The sequence below is a fragment of the Camelina sativa genome, chromosome 17, assembly GCF_030686135.1.
Source record: "Camelina sativa cultivar CO46 ecotype springtype chromosome 17, ASM3068613v1".
In the NCBI taxonomy this organism is placed as follows: Eukaryota; Viridiplantae; Streptophyta; class Magnoliopsida; order Brassicales; family Brassicaceae; genus Camelina; species Camelina sativa.
Genome location: NC_141896.1, coordinates 25,428,812 through 25,449,836, shown reverse-complemented (window position 1 = coordinate 25,449,836; position 21,025 = coordinate 25,428,812). Strand labels below are relative to the sequence as shown.

The 21,025-nt window shown below is 33.2% G+C and overlaps 3 protein-coding genes and 1 pseudogene across 3 annotated transcripts; 2 read left to right on the top strand and 2 right to left on the bottom strand.

Annotated features, from left to right (window-relative positions):
* The first annotated feature begins 5,317 nt into the window (after positions 1-5,317).
* LOC147924300 (uncharacterized) lies at positions 5,318-8,233 on the top strand. Its single transcript, XM_087494122.1, has one exon. The coding sequence runs from the start codon at positions 5,337-5,339 to the stop codon at positions 6,528-6,530; it is 1,194 nt and encodes a 397-aa protein (XP_087350248.1). The 5' UTR covers positions 5,318-5,336; the 3' UTR covers positions 6,531-8,233.
* Positions 7,458-12,887, top strand: LOC147924299 (uncharacterized). The gene is made up of 2 exons (XM_087496708.1): positions 7,458-10,583; positions 12,858-12,887. Exons 1-2 carry the CDS (start codon positions 7,458-7,460, stop codon positions 12,885-12,887), a joined length of 3,156 nt encoding a protein of 1,051 aa, XP_087352834.1.
* Positions 12,888-14,013: 1,126 nt separating this feature from the next.
* Positions 14,014-15,151, bottom strand: LOC147924298 (uncharacterized; annotated as a pseudogene).
* Positions 15,152-17,746: 2,595 nt separating this feature from the next.
* On the bottom strand, positions 17,747-19,399 carry LOC147924297 (uncharacterized). The gene is made up of 2 exons (XM_087496707.1): positions 17,882-19,399; positions 17,747-17,823 (listed from the first exon to the last, which is right to left on the bottom strand). Exons 1-2 carry the CDS (start codon positions 19,341-19,343, stop codon positions 17,747-17,749), a joined length of 1,539 nt encoding a protein of 512 aa, XP_087352833.1. The 5' UTR covers positions 19,344-19,399.
* Between the last annotated feature and the right edge of the window lie 1,626 nt (positions 19,400-21,025).

Below are 21,025 nucleotides of genomic sequence, written 5' to 3'. Positions count from 1 at the left end.
ATCAGTAGAAATAACCCACCATACCGACAAGAATGACCCAAACCTTATTTCCTACTCCACCTGCAAAATCCTCAAAGTATGCAATCCCCAAGATCTCGGATTCATAAACCTGCACACCGCAAAAGAATTCTCCATCCCGGGGTTCCATATTCCAAGATTTACCTACATAGATTACCAGAAGGCCTTTTTCCACACCCTTTACTTACGAACCTATGATCACTCCTGGTTCCTTTCCTTTGACTTTCATTGCCCCAAGACAATACCAGGATGGTTCTACGAATGGTGGTACTGGTTTGGCCCAACCGATGACATATATCCACCCCAAATACCCAAGGTTTCACTACCCTACTACACTAAACACGAAAAACACCAACTCATCGGCCCTTTACCAAAGATAGCCTTCCACATAGATATGGGAATACCCTGGATACTATCTTGGCACTACAACCTTCTACCCTTCTTACCAGAGATGCCATATTCACTAGTCCGCGAATTCAGAATCAAATGGTGGGACAAATATAACCTCGACCGCTGCTCTTTATCCAACTTGGAGAAATGGATCCAGACACATCAACAAATAAAGCAATCCATAGCTACAGTATCCCGAGCATTACCACCTATTCAAACAAAAAATTCGCCACACAAACCACCAAGTCCTACAGAATCAACAACTTCGTCCTCCGGATCCAAGAAAAGTAAAGGCAAAGAAAAACTCAAGAAACTCCTCGAGACAATAGCTATGCAAATATCCTCCTCAGACGACGAAGATGATATAACACAAGACAACAATACGCAAGACGACGATCCATTCTAAAAAAAAAAAAAAAAAAAAAAAAAAAAAAAAAAAAAAAAAAAAAAAAAAAAAAAAAAAAAAAAAAACGTGAAAGTATCATGGTAGAGCTCTTTTATTATATCTTTAAGTTATGTGCTTGTAATATAAATACATATATATTCAGTATATAGTTTTGTAGAAGCTACCTCTTCCACCGACTCCATCAACACTCCAATTTTCAAGACAAGATGAAGACAAAAAGACAATTATGCAACAGCTCAACTATCAATACAAGACTTCAAGACCAAGAAATGAAGACTTCAGTATTATAACAAGACAAAGACTTCAATCAACAAAGGATTACTCATCTCTCGCAATGTCAAAAATAGGACACGTCGACAACAACTTACGCAACTTCACACAGCTTTGTATAAATAAGGAAGTGAGAGGAATAGGAGAGGGCAGAGTGTTTTTAGCGATCATTCACAAATTCCCTATACATATATCATAATATTGGTTTGGTAAATGAGGTTGTAATAAGGTGTTGGCGTTGTGGTTTAAGGAAGTAGGACGATTTTTGATCTATGGTTTTTTGTGAGGAGGATGGATTGGATATTTTTTGTGGCTGGGGGTTGACGGCTTTTGCGTAGGATAAAGGAGGAAATTCCGCCAAGGCAGAGAATTGGTTGCTAGTGGTTAATTGCTTTCCTTGTAAATGTGGTTGATTCTTGACGTAGTCTGATGCACTCATTGGTTTCTTTTGTGTTTCACTCATTTTGGTGATCCTGAGATTTTCCCTGTAAGTACTCCCTTGTTAGAAAATCAGGTAAAGAATTATTTTCCCCTTTTATATATTGTATATCAAAATCAAAAACAGATAAAATATAAAATTATTCATAGGTAATTAACCACTATAGTCATATGAACCTCTATTTGATCAAAAAAAAAAAAAAAAAAAAAAGTCATATGAACCTCATTTACAGTTTCACTCATGGGATCATTTACATACCTATACTTTATTTACTTTGCCCCCCAAAAAAAAAAAAGAAAACCTTTACTTTATTTACTGTGAAATTTACTTCAACGTATAAAAAACGTAATTGCCATAAACGAATTTGTTGATTAATTGATTAAGAATATAGAAAAATCTAAAAGAACAGATATTCCTAAAAAGAGAAAATTAGGACAGAGGATTGGACCGAAGACATTTCAAACCTCTCTCCGCGTGGATTTCCCCTTTTTTACTACTATTTATTATTTGTTTTTCTTATGATTTGTTTTTTTTTTTTAAATGGCGTCACTCTCTTTGCGTCATTCAATCATTTTTATAAAGAAATTTGGATCTCATTCATCATTCATTCTTATCTCTCGACAACAACACATACATTTTTTAGTTCACGAACTTATTTATATAATTCACTAGAACTAACTCATGTAATTCACAAATTTATTTGAAATAGTTCACATAAGTCACTAGCCAATCAATATTTCACCTAATTCAGTAGCCAAATAAAACATAAGCCCGAACTGCTTACAAAAATGGAAGAACTTTCATTCATTATTATACTGTATATCTGACTATCTGAGTTGTAAACTTTACGGCATTCTTTTAATATGATATATGTTTTTCTTTAACCATACGTTCATGTTCCTCCACAAAATATATATCAAATAGGAACTTTTGATTTTAGAACTGCATATTCAATTAAAGAACATGAACAAACTTTATCATTACAAAATGAATTTGAAGAAATTAAACTACTTTCTTCTATGGCTTTAGAAAACTATAAAAGAAAAAACTTTAATTATATTCATTTTGGCCTAATACAATTAGCAATCAAACCTTTATCTAGAACAGGGATTGATTCCCCAATACTCATGTTATTAAGAGATAAAACACTTTTAAAATTTGAAGACTCCTTATTAGGGGCAGTACATATATCATACGTTCAATATTATAGTATGACTTCAATATTTACAACAAGAAATAAAATACCAACATATAGAACAACAACTAAGTGATCCACAAGTGACAAATAAAATAAAAACTTTAGAAGTTGAACTACTACACCAAATATGTTCTGAACTCCCAAATGCCTTTTGGGAAAGAAAAAAACATATTGTTGAAATACCCTACGAAAAAGATTTTAACGAAAAACAATAAACGTAATTACAAAAGACATTGACAAACAATTTTTAATAGATATTATAGATAAAATAGATGATCACGAAACCAAAAGGGAATATTTATTAAAATTAAAAGATTTAGTGCAACGAGAAAATCAATTATTAACTCCACAACCTTTTAGTCTTAACAAAATAATAGAAAAATATCCCTCTCCAACACTTTTTAAACAAGTAACCACTGGTGAATTACAAGGAGAAGTTAAAAATTTAAAAACACAAATAAAAGAATTACAACAAATAGTTCACCAACATCAACTTCATCAATTGCAAGTAGACGCTAGATTAGCCCTTATAGAACCAAAAGTCCATGAATCTCCACCCACAACAATGGACAAACCCTCCACAAGCAACCCTGAAAACCATAAACAAACAAAAGAAGAAGAAGAATATATCCAGATAATAAACAAAATAAACTATCAAAAATGGTATACAAAAATCACAATACACATAGGGTATGATTTTAAACTAGAAACAATAGCACTTCTAGATACAGGAGCTGACTATAATTGTATTAGAGAAGGAATAGTTCCTACAAAATTCTATGAAAAAACATATGAAAAACTTAGTGGTGCAAACGGAAGTAGTTTGAAGGTCAACTACAAATTACCTAAAGCAAAAATCTGTAACAAAAATTATTGTTTTAAAACTCAATTTATCCTTGTAAAAAACTTAAGCCAAGAAGTTATACTAGGAACACCATTTTTTACACAAATTTATCCGTTTAAAGTTACAGAACTAGGGATTACCACAAAAATTGTAGGAGAGAAAATAATGTTTGAATTTCTATCCCCAATGAAAACAAAAGAAATCTTAGCCTTACAAAATTCTACAATAGAAAAATCTATAAATTTAATAGACGGGAAACAAAAACATATACAATATTTACAACAAGAAATAAAATACCAACATATAGAACAACAACTAAGTGATCCACAAGTGACAAATAAAATAAAAACTTTAGAAGTTGAACTACTACACCAAATATGTTCTGAACTCCCAAATGCCTTTTGGGAAAGAAAAAAACATATTGTTGAAATACCCTACGAAAAAGATTTTAACGAAAAAAATATTCCAACTAAAGCTAGACCTATTCAAATGAATCAAGAACTTTTAGAATATTGCAAAAAAGAAATACAAGAATTACTAGATAAGAACTTAATAAGAAAATCTAAATCTCCTTGGAGTTGTTCAGCATTTTATGTTAACAACCAAGCTGAAAAAGAAAGAGGAGTACCACGCTTAGTAATCAACTATAAACCCTTAAACAATGTAATACAATGGATAAGATACCCAATACCAAACAAAAGAGATCTATTAAAACGATTATATGACGCCTGTATATTCTCTAAATTTGACATGAAAAGTGGATTTTGGCAAATACAAATTGCCGAGAAGGATAAATATAAAACAGCATTCACAGTGCCTTTTGGGCATTACGAATGGAATGTTATGCCTTTCGGTTTAAAAAACGCACCATCCGAATTTCAAAATATAATGAACGAAATATTTAACCCTTACTCCACCTTCTCTATTGTATACATAGATGATGTGTTAATATATTCAAAATCCATCGACCAACACTTTAAACATCTATACACCTTTTTAAACATTGTTAAAAAGCATGGACTAGTAGTATCCGCAAAAAAGATGCAAATATTTCAAACAAAAATACGTTTTCTAGGCCACAACATATATCAAGGTACTATAACACCTATATCTAGATCTATAGAATTTGCAAATAAATTTCCAGATGAAATAAAAGAAAAATCACAATTACAAAGATTTTTAGGTTGCCTAAACTACATATCTGATTTTCTACCTAATCTACGAAAAACTATTCAACCATTGTTTCAAAGATTACAAAAGAACCCCATACCATGGTCAAGTCTGCATACTAGTCTAGTCCAGGATATCAAGAAAAAGGTTATAACACTACCATGTCTAGTCATCCCACACCCCAATGCATTCATGATAGTAGAGACAGATGCATCAGAAATAGGTTACGGGGGGATCCTTAAACAGAAAATGCCAGAGTCAACCCAAGAGTCTATAGTTCGTTTCCACTCAGGAGTATGGCTTGGACCACAAAAGAATTACTCTACAGTTAAAAAAGAAGTTTTATCTATAGTAAACTGTATTTCTAAATTTCAAGATGATTTAATAAACAAAAAGTTTTTACTACGTGTCGATTGCAAATCGGCGAAAGAGATTTTACAAAAGGATGTTAAAAACTTAGTCTCTAAACAAATATTTGCTAGATGGCAAGCTATTTTATCTGTTTTTGATTTTGATATACAATATATAAAAGGGGAAAATAATTCTTTACCTGATTTTCTAACAAGGGAGTACTTACAGGGAAAATCTCAGGATCACCAAAATGAGTGAAACACAAAAGAAACCAATGAGTGCATCAGACTACGTCAAGAATCAACCACATTTACAAGGAAAGCAATTAACCACTAGCAACCAATTCTCTGCCTTGGCGGAATTTCCTCCTTTATCCTACGCAAAAGCCGTCAACCCCCAGCCACAAAAAATATCCAATCCATCCTCCTCACAAAAAACCATAGATCAAAAATCGTCCTACTTCCTTAAACCACAACGCCAACACCTTATTACAACCTCATTTACCAAACCAATATCCCTTAAAGATCTAACCCAATATACCAACCGCATATTTTACGAAGAAAGTCAATACCTTACCGATAACCTTACCAAAAACCGCACATTCTACGAATTCATTCTCGTAGACACCAAATCAGTAGAAATAACCCACCATACCGACAAGAATGACCCAAACCTTATTTCCTACTCCACCTGCAAAATCCTCAAAGTATGCAATCCCCAAGATCTCGGATTCATAAACCTGCACACCGCAAAAGAATTCTCCATCCCGGGGTTCCATATTCCAAGATTTACCTACATAGATTACCAGAAGGCCTTTTTCCACACCCTTTACTTACGAACCTATGATCACTCCTGGTTCCTTTCCTTTGACTTTCATTGCCCCAAGACAATACCAGGATGGTTCTACGAATGGTGGTACTGGTTTGGCCCAACCGATGACATATATCCACCCCAAATACCCAAGGTTTCACTACCCTACTACACTAAACACGAAAAACACCAACTCATCGGCCCTTTACCAAAGATAGCCTTCCACATAGATATGGGAATACCCTGGATACTATCTTGGCACTACAACCTTCTACCCTTCTTACCAGAGATGCCATATTCACTAGTCCGCGAATTCAGAATCAAATGGTGGGACAAATATAACCTCGACCGCTGCTCTTTATCCAACTTGGAGAAATGGATCCAGACACATCAACAAATAAAGCAATCCATAGCTACAGTATCCCGAGCATTACCACCTATTCAAACAAAAAATTCGCCACACAAACCACCAAGTCCTACAGAATCAACAACTTCGTCCTCCGGATCCAAGAAAAGTAAAGGCAAAGAAAAACTCAAGAAACTCCTCGAGACAATAGCTATGCAAATATCCTCCTCAGACGACGAAGATGATATAACACAAGACAACAATACGCAAGACGACGATCCATTCTAAAAAAAAAAAAAAAAAAAAAAAAAAAAAAAAAAAAAAAAAAAAAAAAAAAAAAAAAAACGTGAAAGTATCATGGTAGAGCTCTTTTATTATATCTTTAAGTTATGTGCTTGTAATATAAATACATATATATTCAGTATATAGTTTTGTAGAAGCTACCTCTTCCACCGACTCCATCAACACTCCAATTTTCAAGACAAGATGAAGACAAAAAGACAATTATGCAACAGCTCAACTATCAATACAAGACTTCAAGACCAAGAAATGAAGACTTCAGTATTATAACAAGACAAAGACTTCAATCAACAAAGGATTACTCATCTCTCGCAATGTCAAAAATAGGACACGTCGACAACAACTTACGCAACTTCACACAGCTTTGTATAAATAAGGAAGTGAGAGGAATAGGAGAGGGCAGAGTGTTTTTAGCGATCATTCACAAATTCCCTATACATCCTACTCTCCAATTTTCATAAGTTTGTTTTCAAAGTTTGTATCTTTACTCTTGTATTTTAACCAAGTTTAAATAAAGTAAGTTTAATCATCCCTCTTATCTATATTTTAAGTTAATTTGCTTATTTATACACTGGTTTTACTCTAGTTATATTACAATCTAGAAAAAATAATCTATATATTTTATCCTGGGTTTTGTTAAAGAACGTATGGTATCAGAGCCAAAAGAATTTCGGCTTATAGTATGATATATGTTTTTCTTAAAACATCCAAGCCAAACGACGACATGTTTATTATAAACCTAAGCCTAGTGTTAAAAACCAACCTACCAGAACCTTGTCGGGAGCGTTGATAGCGTAGGTGTTCCAGGCCGTAAGACCAGAAGGCAGTGAGTCCGTTGGTAAGCCCATGCGTCTTTCGTCATCGATAAGAGTGGTTAGTTTGCATTTTTAGCATTAGATTAAGTATAATTTAAACATGGCATCTACGGTTAGGAAGTTGTTTAAGTCTAAGCATGCATCATCTTCTACATCTCAAAAAACAATTAATTCAAGAGAAATTATGTCAAAAATCACAACCTTTAATCAAGAAATATCAAAAGATCAACTACCGCATGTTAATCCACAAAATATATATCAAATAGGAACTTTTGATTTTAGAACTGCATATTCAATTAAAGAACATGAACAAACTTTATCATTACAAAATGAATTTGAAGAAATTAAACTACTTTCTTCTATGGCTTTAGAAAACTATAAAAGAAAAAACTTTAATTATATTCATTTTGGCCTAATACAATTAGCAATCAAACCTTTATCTAGAACAGGGATTGATTCCCCAATACTCATGTTATTAAGAGATAAAACACTTTTAAAATTTGAAGACTCCTTATTAGGGGCAGTACAATCAAATTTATGCAACGGAGCTATATATTTTAATTGTGCACCAAATTTTCAAGTAAGCTTACATGACCCTACAATATTTAATACTTTAGTTTTAAACGTACACTTGCCTGAAATTAAATTTCAGCAAGAAAGACATGGCTATTTGTTGTTGTATCGTATTTACTTTAAGCAATCTACATCTGAGTTCAACCCACGATGTTTATTGCAAGATGATAAAGGCGAAACAACAATATTGGCTGCACATGGTAAAGACACACCAACCTCTACATATACACCTAAACAATTAAAATGGACAGAAATTACAATTCCTGATCAATGGAAAATTAATATTACTCAACCACCAAGAAATTTTGAACAAAGAACTATTACGAGTATAACAGAACAATATGATGGAAAAATATTATTAAACTTCGGTTCTTTCAGAGATCCACCATCATTAAAATTTAGTTCATTCCACCCACGTTCACCTTTCTCTGAGTACAGAACTGGCCAAGCTAGCACTGAATCAGAGGAAAGTGTAGAACAAATTTTAACAAAAAGCCAAGGGAAAAAACCTATTATTTTTCAAGCACCAATAGCTGAACCAGTTCAACAGTCAGAAGTGGGATCGTCTAACTTTCCTACTTCCCCAACAACTTCAGATTTTAAATCAATAAATGTTATCATAAAAACATTTACAATAGACAAAGATTACCTTAAAGAAGAATTCTTATCAGATAAAAACAAGGATAAAAGAAAATGGTACTTTCAAGCTTTTAATAAAGAAAAACTTACAACTTTTAGAGAAATATGGTATAACTACATGGAAAATATAGAAGTAAATATTCCATTTTTCACATGGTTTGAAACATATGCTTTAGAAAATAACATATGCTACCCATATAAAAATGAATCAATAAACACTAGTTCCACATTGTACCACACATGGGAAATGACTAACGGAGAAATACACAAATCAGTTCATCCACCTTTGAAAGACATCAAAATTCACACTCCCCAAAGACAAGTAATCGCTACACCTTTTAGAACCGGGGCAAACCGAGATGATAAAGATTCAATATATATGGCAGACATTAAGATACTATATGAACAAAATAATTATCAAAGTCAAATATTACATACTATTTCACGACAAATAGATAATCTTGATAACAAACTAGAAAAGGACGAAAAAAACATAACAACAAACTCTCAGCCGTTATCTTCACCCTTTACTGCAATCTCACCACCTCTCTTCAAACCATTAACAAAATCCATTAAATTTCCTGAAAATGAAATTTTAAAATCAATTTCAACTAGACTGGATAGACTAGATAAAGCCAAGGGGATAAATAATATTGACGAAAACATTCGATCTGAAACCGATATAGAAATAAATAGAATAAAAAGAAACTTTCAACCATCCAAAAAACCATATTATCCAAGGCACTCACCACCCGACTTATTATTTGAAGAACATCATAAATTTCCCTCAACGAACTTTTACAACGGAGAAGGCATATATGAATGGAATATAGATGGTAGATCCGAATATGAAATGATGAATTTATTTCAAGAAATGGGGATGGCAACCCTATCCTATAAAGCTAAAGGAATGTCAGACCACCAAGCATGTGTCATGCTAATCTCGGGCTTCAATGGAGCCCTGAAATTTTGGTGGGATAATGCTTTAGGCGTAGAAACTCAAAATTCTATTCTAAACCATACTGAAACTAGAAGAGTAGAAGGAGAAGATGGTTTTTATGAAGAAGACCAAGTTCAAAATGCTGTAGAAGTATTACTCCACACCATGACCATGCACTTTGTAGGAAACCCTTCGGAAGAACTAACAAGTAAAAAACTTATTTTAACAAATCTTAGATGTCCAACACTAGGGGACTTTAAATGGTATAAAGATATATTTGTAACCAACATATTTCAAAGACACGACTGCAACCAACCCTTCTGGAAAGAACGGTTCATCGCAGGATTACCATCATTTTTCGCAGAACGATTAATTAATAAACTAAAAGATTATTCTGGAGGACAACCAATCCCATGGGATACCATAACCTATGGTCAATTGTTTGCCTTTATTAAAAAGGAAGGTCTACAAATATGTCAAGAACACAAAGATAAAAAGCAAAGTAACAAATTTAAATTTGCAGAAACTATGGGTTCATTTTGTGAACAATATGGTTACAATCGTCTCACTCCACCTTCTAGAGAAAGAAGAAAACTACGCAAACAAAATAAAACTTTTTATCCACAACCTTATAATAAAAGTAAAAGATTTACAAAGAAATTTTTTAACTCATACTATACAAAAAACAAAAATCCCAGAGAACCATCTAAAAAAGAAAGAATTATATGCTGGAACTGTAAACGGCCAGGACATAAATCTACAGATTGTAAAATGAAAAGAAAAATCAATGAAATATTTCACGATCAACAAGACATTAAAGAAAAATTAGAAAAATTACTTCTTTCAGAAACTGAAAATTCAGAAGAACTCAGTAGCGACCCTTCTCTAGACATAATAGAAGATGAAAGTGATACATCCTCTCAAAATTCTGAAAATATCTCAGATGGCATATGCAATTGTAAAACAATAAACGTAATTACAAAAGACATTGACAAACAATTTTTAATAGATATTATAGATAAAATAGATGATCACGAAACCAAAAAGGAATATTTATTAAAATTAAAAGATTTAGTGCAACGAGAAAATCAATTATTAACTCCACAACCTTTTAGTCTTAACAAAATAATAGAAAAATATCCCTCTCCAACACTTTTTAAACAAGTAACCACTGGTGAATTACAAGGAGAAGTTAAAAATTTAAAAACACAAATAAAAGAATTACAACAAATAGTTCACCAACATCAACTTCATCAATTGCAAGTAGACGCTAGATTAGCCCTTATAGAACCAAAAGTCCATGAATCTCCACCCACAACAATGGACAAACCCTCCACAAGCAACCCTGAAAACCATAAACAAACAAAAGAAGAAGAAGAATATATCCAGATAATAAACAAAATAAACTATCAAAAATGGTATACAAAAATCACAATACACATAGGGTATGATTTTAAACTAGAAACAATAGCACTTCTAGATACAGGAGCTGACTATAATTGTATTAGAGAAGGAATAGTTCCTACAAAATTCTATGAAAAAACATATGAAAAACTTAGTGGTGCAAACGGAAGTAGTTTGAAGGTCAACTACAAATTACCTAAAGCAAAAATCTGTAACAAAAATTATTGTTTTAAAACTCAATTTATCCTTGTAAAAAACTTAAGCCAAGAAGTTATACTAGGAACACCATTTTTTACACAAATTTATCCGTTTAAAGTTACAGAACTAGGGATTACCACAAAAATTGTAGGAGAGAAAATAATGTTTGAATTTCTATCCCCAATGAAAACAAAAGAAATCTTAGCCTTACAAAATTCTACAATAGAAAAATCTATAAATTTAATAGACGGGAAACAAAAACATATACAATATTTACAACAAGAAATAAAATACCAACATATAGAACAACAACTAAGTGATCCACAAGTGACAAATAAAATAAAAACTTTAGAAGTTGAACTACTACACCAAATATGTTCTGAACTCCCAAATGCCTTTTGGGAAAGAAAAAAACATATTGTTGAAATACCCTACGAAAAAGATTTTAACGAAAAAAATATTCCAACTAAAGCTAGACCTATTCAAATGAATCAAGAACTTTTAGAATATTGCAAAAAAGAAATACAAGAATTACTAGATAAGAACTTAATAAGAAAATCTAAATCTCCTTGGAGTTGTTCAGCATTTTATGTTAACAACCAAGCTGAAAAAGAAAGAGGAGTACCACGCTTAGTAATCAACTATAAACCCTTAAACAATGTAATACAATGGATAAGATACCCAATACCAAACAAAAGAGATCTATTAAAACGATTATATGACGCCTGTATATTCTCTAAATTTGACATGAAAAGTGGATTTTGGCAAATACAAATTGCCGAGAAGGATAAATATAAAACAGCATTCACAGTGCCTTTTGGGCATTACGAATGGAATGTTATGCCTTTCGGTTTAAAAAACGCACCATCCGAATTTCAAAATATAATGAACGAAATATTTAACCCTTACTCCACCTTCTCTATTGTATACATAGATGATGTGTTAATATATTCAAAATCCATCGACCAACACTTTAAACATCTATACACCTTTTTAAACATTGTTAAAAAGCATGGACTAGTAGTATCCGCAAAAAAGATGCAAATATTTCAAACAAAAATACGTTTTCTAGGCCACAACATATATCAAGGTACTATAACACCTATATCTAGATCTATAGAATTTGCAAATAAATTTCCAGATGAAATAAAAGAAAAATCACAATTACAAAGATTTTTAGGTTGCCTAAACTACATATCTGATTTTCTACCTAATCTACGAAAAACTATTCAACCATTGTTTCAAAGATTACAAAAGAACCCCATACCATGGTCAAGTCTGCATACTAGTCTAGTCCAGGATATCAAGAAAAAGGTTATAACACTACCATGTCTAGTCATCCCACACCCCAATGCATTCATGATAGTAGAGACAGATGCATCAGAAATAGGTTACGGGGGGATCCTTAAACAGAAAATGCCAGAGTCAACCCAAGAGTCTATAGTTCGTTTCCACTCAGGAGTATGGCTTGGACCACAAAAGAATTACTCTACAGTTAAAAAAGAAGTTTTATCTATAGTAAACTGTATTTCTAAATTTCAAGATGATTTAATAAACAAAAAGTTTTTACTACGTGTCGATTGCAAATCGGCGAAAGAGATTTTACAAAAGGATGTTAAAAACTTAGTCTCTAAACAAATATTTGCTAGATGGCAAGCTATTTTATCTGTTTTTGATTTTGATATACAATATATAAAAGGGGAAAATAATTCTTTACCTGATTTTCTAACAAGGGAGTACTTACAGGGAAAATCTCAGGATCACCAAAATGAGTGAAACACAAAAGAAACCAATGAGTGCATCAGACTACGTCAAGAATCAACCACATTTACAAGGAAAGCAATTAACCACTAGCAACCAATTCTCTGCCTTGGCGGAATTTCCTCCTTTATCCTACGCAAAAGCCGTCAACCCCCAGCCACAAAAAATATCCAATCCATCCTCCTCACAAAAAACCATAGATCAAAAATCGTCCTACTTCCTTAAACCACAACGCCAACACCTTATTACAACCTCATTTACCAAACCAATATCCCTTAAAGATCTAACCCAATATACCAACCGCATATTTTACGAAGAAAGTCAATACCTTACCGATAACCTTACCAAAAACCGCACATTCTACGAATTCATTCTCGTAGACACCAAATCAGTAGAAATAACCCACCATACCGACAAGAATGACCCAAACCTTATTTCCTACTCCACCTGCAAAATCCTCAAAGTATGCAATCCCCAAGATCTCGGATTCATAAACCTGCACACCGCAAAAGAATTCTCCATCCCGGGGTTCCATATTCCAAGATTTACCTACATAGATTACCAGAAGGCCTTTTTCCACACCCTTTACTTACGAACCTATGATCACTCCTGGTTCCTTTCCTTTTACTTTCATTGCCCCAAGACAATACCAGGATGGTTCTACGAATGGTGGTACTGGTTTGGCCCAACCGATGACATATATCCACCCCAAATACCCAAGGTTTCACTACCCTACTACACTAAACACGAAAAACACCAACTCATCGGCCCTTTACCAAAGATAGCCTTCCACATAGATATGGGAATACCCTGGATACTATCTTGGCACTACAACCTTCTACCCTTCTTACCAGAGATGCCATATTCACTAGTCCGCGAATTCAGAATCAAATGGTGGGACAAATATAACCTCGACCGCTGCTCTTTATCCAACTTGGAGAAATGGATCCAGACACATCAACAAATAAAGCAATCCATAGCTACAGTATCCCGAGCATTACCACCTATTCAAACAAAAAATTCGCCACACAAACCACCAAGTCCTACAGAATCAACAACTTCGTCCTCCGGATCCAAGAAAAGTAAAGGCAAAGAAAAACTCAAGAAACTCCTCGAGACAATAGCTATGCAAATATCCTCCTCATGCTCTAATTTGCATAGCTATTGTCTCGAGGAGTTTCTTGAGTTTTTCTTTGCCTTTACTTTTCTTGGATCCGGAGGACGAAGTTGTTGATTCTGTAGGACTTGGTGGTTTGTGTGGCGAATTTTTTGTTTGAATAGGTGGTAATGCTCGGGATACTGTAGCTATGGATTGCTTTATTTGTTGATGTGTCTGGATCCATTTCTCCAAGTTGGATAAAGAGCAGCGGTCGAGGTTATATTTGTCCCACCATTTGATTCTGAATTCGCGGACTAGTGAATATGGCATCTCTGGTAAGAAGGGTAGAAGGTTGTAGTGCCAAGATAGTATCCAGGGTATTCCCATATCTATGTGGAAGGCTATCTTTGGTAAAGGGCCGATGAGTTGGTGTTTTTCGTGTTTAGTGTAGTAGGGTAGTGAAACCTTGGGTATTTGGGGTGGATATATGTCATCGGTTGGGCCAAACCAGTACCACCATTCGTAGAACCATCCTGGTATTGTCTTGGGGCAATGAAAGTCAAAGGAAAGGAACCAGGAGTGATCATAGGTTCGTAAGTAAAGGGTGTGGAAAAAGGCCTTCTGGTAATCTATGTAGGTAAATCTTGGAATATGGAACCCCGGGATGGAGAATTCTTTTGCGGTGTGCAGGTTTATGAATCCGAGATCTTGGGGATTGCATACTTTGAGGATTTTGCAGGTGGAGTAGGAAATAAGGTTTGGGTCATTCTTGTCGGTATGGTGGGTTATTTCTACTGATTTGGTGTCTACGAGAATGAATTCGTAGAATGTGCGGTTTTTGGTAAGGTTATCGGTAAGGTATTGACTTTCTTCGTAAAATATGCGGTTGGTATATTGGGTTAGATCTTTAAGGGATATTGGTTTGGTAAATGAGGTTGTAATAAGGTGTTGGCGTTGTGGTTTAAGGAAGTAGGACGATTTTTGATCTATGGTTTTTTTGTGAGGAGGATGGATTGGATATTTTTTGTGGCTGGGGGTTGACGGCTTTTGCGTAGGATAAAGGAGGAAATTCCGCCAAGGCAGAGAATTGGTTGCTAGTGGTTAATTGCTTTCCTTGTAAATGTGGTTGATTCTTGACGTAGTCTGATGCACTCATTGGTTTCTTTTGTGTTTCACTCATTTTGGTGATCCTGAGATTTTCCCTGTAAGTACTCCCTTGTTAGAAAATCAGGTAAAGAATTATTTTCCCCTTTTATATATTGTATATCAAAATCAAAAACAGATAAAATAGCTTGCCATCTAGCAAATATTTGTTTAGAGACTAAGTTTTTAACATCCTTTTGTAAAATCTCTTTCGCCGATTTGCAATCGACACGTAGTAAAAACTTTTTGTTTATTAAATCATCTTGAAATTTAGAAATACAGTTTACTATAGATAAAACTTCTTTTTTAACTGTAGAGTAATTCTTTTGTGGTCCAAGCCATACTCCTGAGTGGAAACGAACTATAGACTCTTGGGTTGACTCTGGCATTTTCTGTTTAAGGATCCCCCCGTAACCTATTTCTGATGCATCTGTCTCTACTATCATGAATGCATTGGGGTGTGGGATGACTAGACATGGTAGTGTTATAACCTTTTTCTTGATATCCTGGACTAGACTAGTATGCAGACTTGACCATGGTATGGGGTTCTTTTGTAATCTTTGAAACAATGGTTGAATAGTTTTTCGTAGATTAGGTAGAAAATCAGATATGTAGTTTAGGCAACCTAAAAATCTTTGTAATTGTGATTTTTCTTTTATTTCATCTGGAAATTTATTTGCAAATTCTATAGATCTAGATATAGGTGTTATAGTACCTTGATATATGTTGTGGCCTAGAAAACGTATTTTTGTTTGAAATATTTGCATCTTTTTTGCGGATACTACTAGTCCATGCTTTTTAACAATGTTTAAAAAGGTGTATAGATGTTTAAAGTGTTGGTCGATGGATTTTGAATATATTAACACATCATCTATGTATACAATAGAGAAGGTGGAGTAAGGGTTAAATATTTCGTTCATTATATTTTGAAATTCGGATGGTGCGTTTTTTAAACCGAAAGGCATAACATTCCATTCGTAATGCCCAAAAGGCACTGTGAATGCTGTTTTATATTTATCCTTCTCGGCAATTTGTATTTGCCAAAATCCACTTTTCATGTCAAATTTAGAGAATATACAGGCGTCATATAATCGTTTTAATAGATCTCTTTTGTTTGGTATTGGGTATCTTATCCATTGTATTACATTGTTTAAGGGTTTATAGTTGATTACTAAGCGTGGTACTCCTCTTTCTTTTTCAGCTTGGTTGTTAACATAAAATGCTGAACAACTCCAAGGAGATTTAGATTTTCTTATTAAGTTCTTATCTAGTAATTCTTGTATTTCTTTTTTGCAATATTCTAAAAGTTCTTGATTCATTTGAATAGGTCTAGCTTTAGTTGGAATATTTTTTTCGTTAAAATCTTTTTCGTAGGGTATTTCAACAATATGTTTTTTTCTTTCCCAAAAGGCATTTGGGAGTTCAGAACATATTTGGTGTAGTAGTTCAACTTCTAAAGTTTTTATTTTATTTGTCACTTGTGGATCACTTAGTTGTTGTTCTATATGTTGGTATTTTATTTCTTGTTGTAAATATTGTATATGTTTTTGTTTCCCGTCTATTAAATTTATAGATTTTTCTATTGTTGAATTTTGTAAGGCTAAGATTTCTTTTGTTTTCATTGGGGATAGAAATTCAAACATTATTTTCTCTCCTACAATTTTTGTGGTAATCCCTAGTTCTGTAACTTTAAACGGATAAATTTGTGTAAAAAATGGTGTTCCTAGTATAACTTCTTGGCTTAAGTTTTTTACAAGGATAAATTGAGTTTTAAAACAATAATTTTTGTTACAGATTTTTGCTTTAGGTAATTTGTAGTTGACCTTCAAACTACTTCCGTTTGCACCACTAAGTTTTTCATATGTTTTTTCATAGAATTTTGTAGGAACTATTCCTTCTCTAATACAATTATAGTCAGCTCCTGTATCTAGAAGTGCTATTGTTTCTAGTTTAAAATCATACCCTATGTGTATTGTGATTTTTGTATACCATTTTTGATAGTTTATTTTGTTTATTATCTGGATATATTCTTCTTCTTCTTTTGTTTGTTTATGGTTTTCAGGGTTGCTTGTGGAGGGTTTGTCCATTGTTGTGGGTGGAGATTCATGGACTTTTGGTTCTATAAGGGCTAATCTAGCGTCTACTTGCAATTGATGAAGTTGATGTTGGTGAACTATTTGTTGTAATTCTTTTATTTGTGTTTTTAAATTTTTAACTTCTCCTTGTAATTCACCAGTGGTTACTTGTTTAAAAAGTGTTGGAGAGGGATATTTTTCTATTATTTTGTTAAGACTAAAAGGTTGTGGAGTTAATAATTGATTTTCTCGTTGCACTAAATCTTTTAATTTTAATAAATATTCCTTTTTGGTTTCGTGATCATCTATTTTATCTATAATATCTATTAAAAATTGTTTGTCAATGTCTTTTGTAATTACGTTTATTGTTTTACAATTGCATATGCCATCTGAGATATTTTCAGAATTTTGAGAGGATGTATCACTTTCATCTTCTATTATGTCTAGAGAAGGGTCGCTACTGAGTTCTTCTGAATTTTCAGTTTCTGAAAGAAGTAATTTTTCTAATTTTTCTTTAATGTCTTGTTGATCGTGAAATATTTCATTGATTTTTCTTTTCATTTTACAATCTGTAGATTTATGTCCTGGCCGTTTACAGTTCCAGCATATAATTCTTTCTTTTTTAGATGGTTCTCTGGGATTTTTGTTTTTTGTATAGTATGAGTTAAAAATTTTCTTTGTAAATCTTTTACTTTTATTATAAGGTTGTGGATAAAAAGTTTTATTTTGTTTGCGTAGTTTTCTTCTTTCTCTAGAAGGTGGAGTGAGACGATTGTAACCATATTGTTCACAAAATGAACCCATAGTTTCTGCAAATTTAAATTTGTTACTTTGCTTTTTATCTTTGTGTTCTTGACATATTTGTAGACCTTCCTTTTTAATAAAGGCAAACAATTGACCATAGGTTATGGTATCCCATGGGATTGGTTGTCCTCCAGAATAATCTTTTAGTTTATTAATTAATCGTTCTGCGAAAAATGATGGTAATCCTGCGATGAACCGTTCTTTCCAGAAGGGTTGGTTGCAGTCGTGTCTTTGAAATATGTTGGTTACAAATATATCTTTATACCATTTAAAGTCCCCTAGTGTTGGACATCTAAGATTTGTTAAAATAAGTTTTTTACTTGTTAGTTCTTCCGAAGGGTTTCCTACAAAGTGCATGGTCATGGTGTGGAGTAATACTTCTACAGCATTTTGAACTTGGTCTTCTTCATAAAAACCATCTTCTCCTTCTACTCTTCTAGTTTCAGTATGGTTTAGAATAGAATTTTGAGTTTCTACGCCTAAAGCATTATCCCACCAAAATTTCAGGGCTCCATTGAAGCCCGAGATTAGCATGACACATGCTTGGTGGTCTGACATTCCTTTAGCTTTATAGGATAGGGTTGCCATCCCCATTTCTTGAAATAAATTCATCATTTCATATTCGGATCTACCATCTATATTCCATTCATATATGCCTTCTCCGTTGTAAAAGTTCGTTGAGGGAAATTTATGATGTTCTTCAAATAATAAGTCGGGTGGTGAGTGCCTTGGATAATATGGTTTTTTGGATGGTTGAAAGTTTCTTTTTATTCTATTTATTTCTATATCGGTTTCAGATCGAATGTTTTCGTCAATATTATTTATCCCCTTGGCTTTATCTAGTCTATCCAGTCTAGTTGAAATTGATTTTAAAATTTCATTTTCAGGAAATTTAATGGATTTTGTTAATGGTTTGAAGAGAGGTGGTGAGATTGCAGTAAAGGGTGAAGATAACGGCTGAGAGTTTGTTGTTATGTTTTTTTCGTCCTTTTCTAGTTTGTTATCAAGATTATCTATTTGTCGTGAAATAGTATGTAATATTTGACTTTGATAATTATTTTGTTCATATACTATCTTAATGTCTGCCATATATATTGAATCTTTATCATCTCGGTTTGCCCCGGTTCTAAAAGGTGTAGCGATTACTTGTCTTTGGGGAGTGTGAATTTTGATGTCTTTCAAAGGTGGATGAACTGATTTGTGTATTTCTCCGTTAGTCATTTCCCATGTGTGGTACAATGTGGAACTAGTGTTTATTGATTCATTTTTATATGGGTAGCATATGTTATTTTCTAAAGCATATGTTTCAAACCATGTGAAAAATGGAATATTTACTTCTATATTTTCCATGTAGTTATACCATATTTCTCTAAAAGTTGTAAGTTTTTCTTTATTAAAAGCTTGAAAGTACCATTTTCTTTTATCCTTGTTTTTATCTGATAAGAATTCTTCTTTAAGGTAATCTTTGTCTATTGTAAATGTTTTTATGATAACATTTATAGATTTAAAATCTGAAGTTGTTGGGGAAGTAGGAAAGTTAGACGATCCCACTTCTGACTGTTGAACTGGTTCAGCTATTGGTGCTTGAAAAATAATAGGTTTTTTCCCTTGGCTTTTTGTTAAAATTTGTTCTACACTTTCCTCTGATTCAGTGCTAGCTTGGCCAGTTCTGTACTCAGAGAAAGATGAACGTGGGTGGAATGAACTAAATTTTAATGATGGTGGATCTCTGAAAGAACCGAAGTTTAATAATATTTTTCCATCATATTGTTCTGTTATACTCGTAATAGTTCTTTGTTCAAAATTTCTTGGTGGTTGAGTAATATTAATTTTCCATTGATCAGGAATTGTAATTTCTGTCCATTTTAATTGTTTAGGTGTATATGTAGAGGTTGGTGTGTCTTTACCATGTGCAGCCAATATTGTTGTTTCGCCTTTATCATCTTGCAATAAACATCGTGGGTTGAACTCAGATGTAGATTGCTTAAAGTAAATACGATACAACAACAAATAGCCATGTCTTTCTTGCTGAAATTTAATTTCAGGCAAGTGTACGTTTAAAACTAAAGTATTAAATATTGTAGGGTCATGTAAGCTTACTTGAAAATTTGGTGCACAATTAAAATATATAGCTCCGTTGCATAAATTTGATTGTACTGCCCCTAATAAGGAGTCTTCAAATTTTAAAAGTGTTTTATCTCTTAATAACATGAGTATTGGGGAATCAATCCCTGTTCTAGATAAAGGTTTGATTGCTAATTGTATTAGGCCAAAATGAATATAATTAAAGTTTTTTCTTTTATAGTTTTCTAAAGCCATAGAAGAAAGTACTTTAAGTTTAATCATACTATTTCACGACAAATAGATAATCTTGATAACAAACTAGAAAAGGACGAAAAAAACATAACAACAAACTCTCAGCCGTTATCTTCACCCTTTACTGCAATCTCACCACCTCTCTTCAAACCATTAACAAAATCCATTAAATTTCCTGAAAATGAAATTTTAAAATCAATTTCAACTAGACTGGATAGACTAGATAAAGCCAAGGGGATAAATAATATTGACGAAAACATTCGATCTGAAACCGATATAGAAATAAATAGAATAAAAAGAAACTTTCAACCATCCAAAAAACCATATTATCCAAGGCACTCACCACCCGACTTATTATTTGAAGAACATCATAAATTTCCCTCAACGAACTTTTACAACGGAGAAGGCATATATGAATGGAATATAGATGGTAGATCCGAATATGAAATGATGAATTTATTTCAAGAAATGGGGATGGCAACCCTATCCTATAAAGCTAAAGGAATGTCAGACCACCAAGCATGTGTCATGCTAATCTCGGGCTTCAATGGAGCCCTTAAATTTTGGTGGGATAATGCTTTAGGCGTAGAAACTCAAAATTCTATTCTAAACCATACTGAAACTAGAAGAGTAGAAGGAGAAGATGGTTTTTATGAAGAAGACCAAGTTCAAAATGCTGTAGAAGTATTACTCCACACCATGACCATGCACTTTGT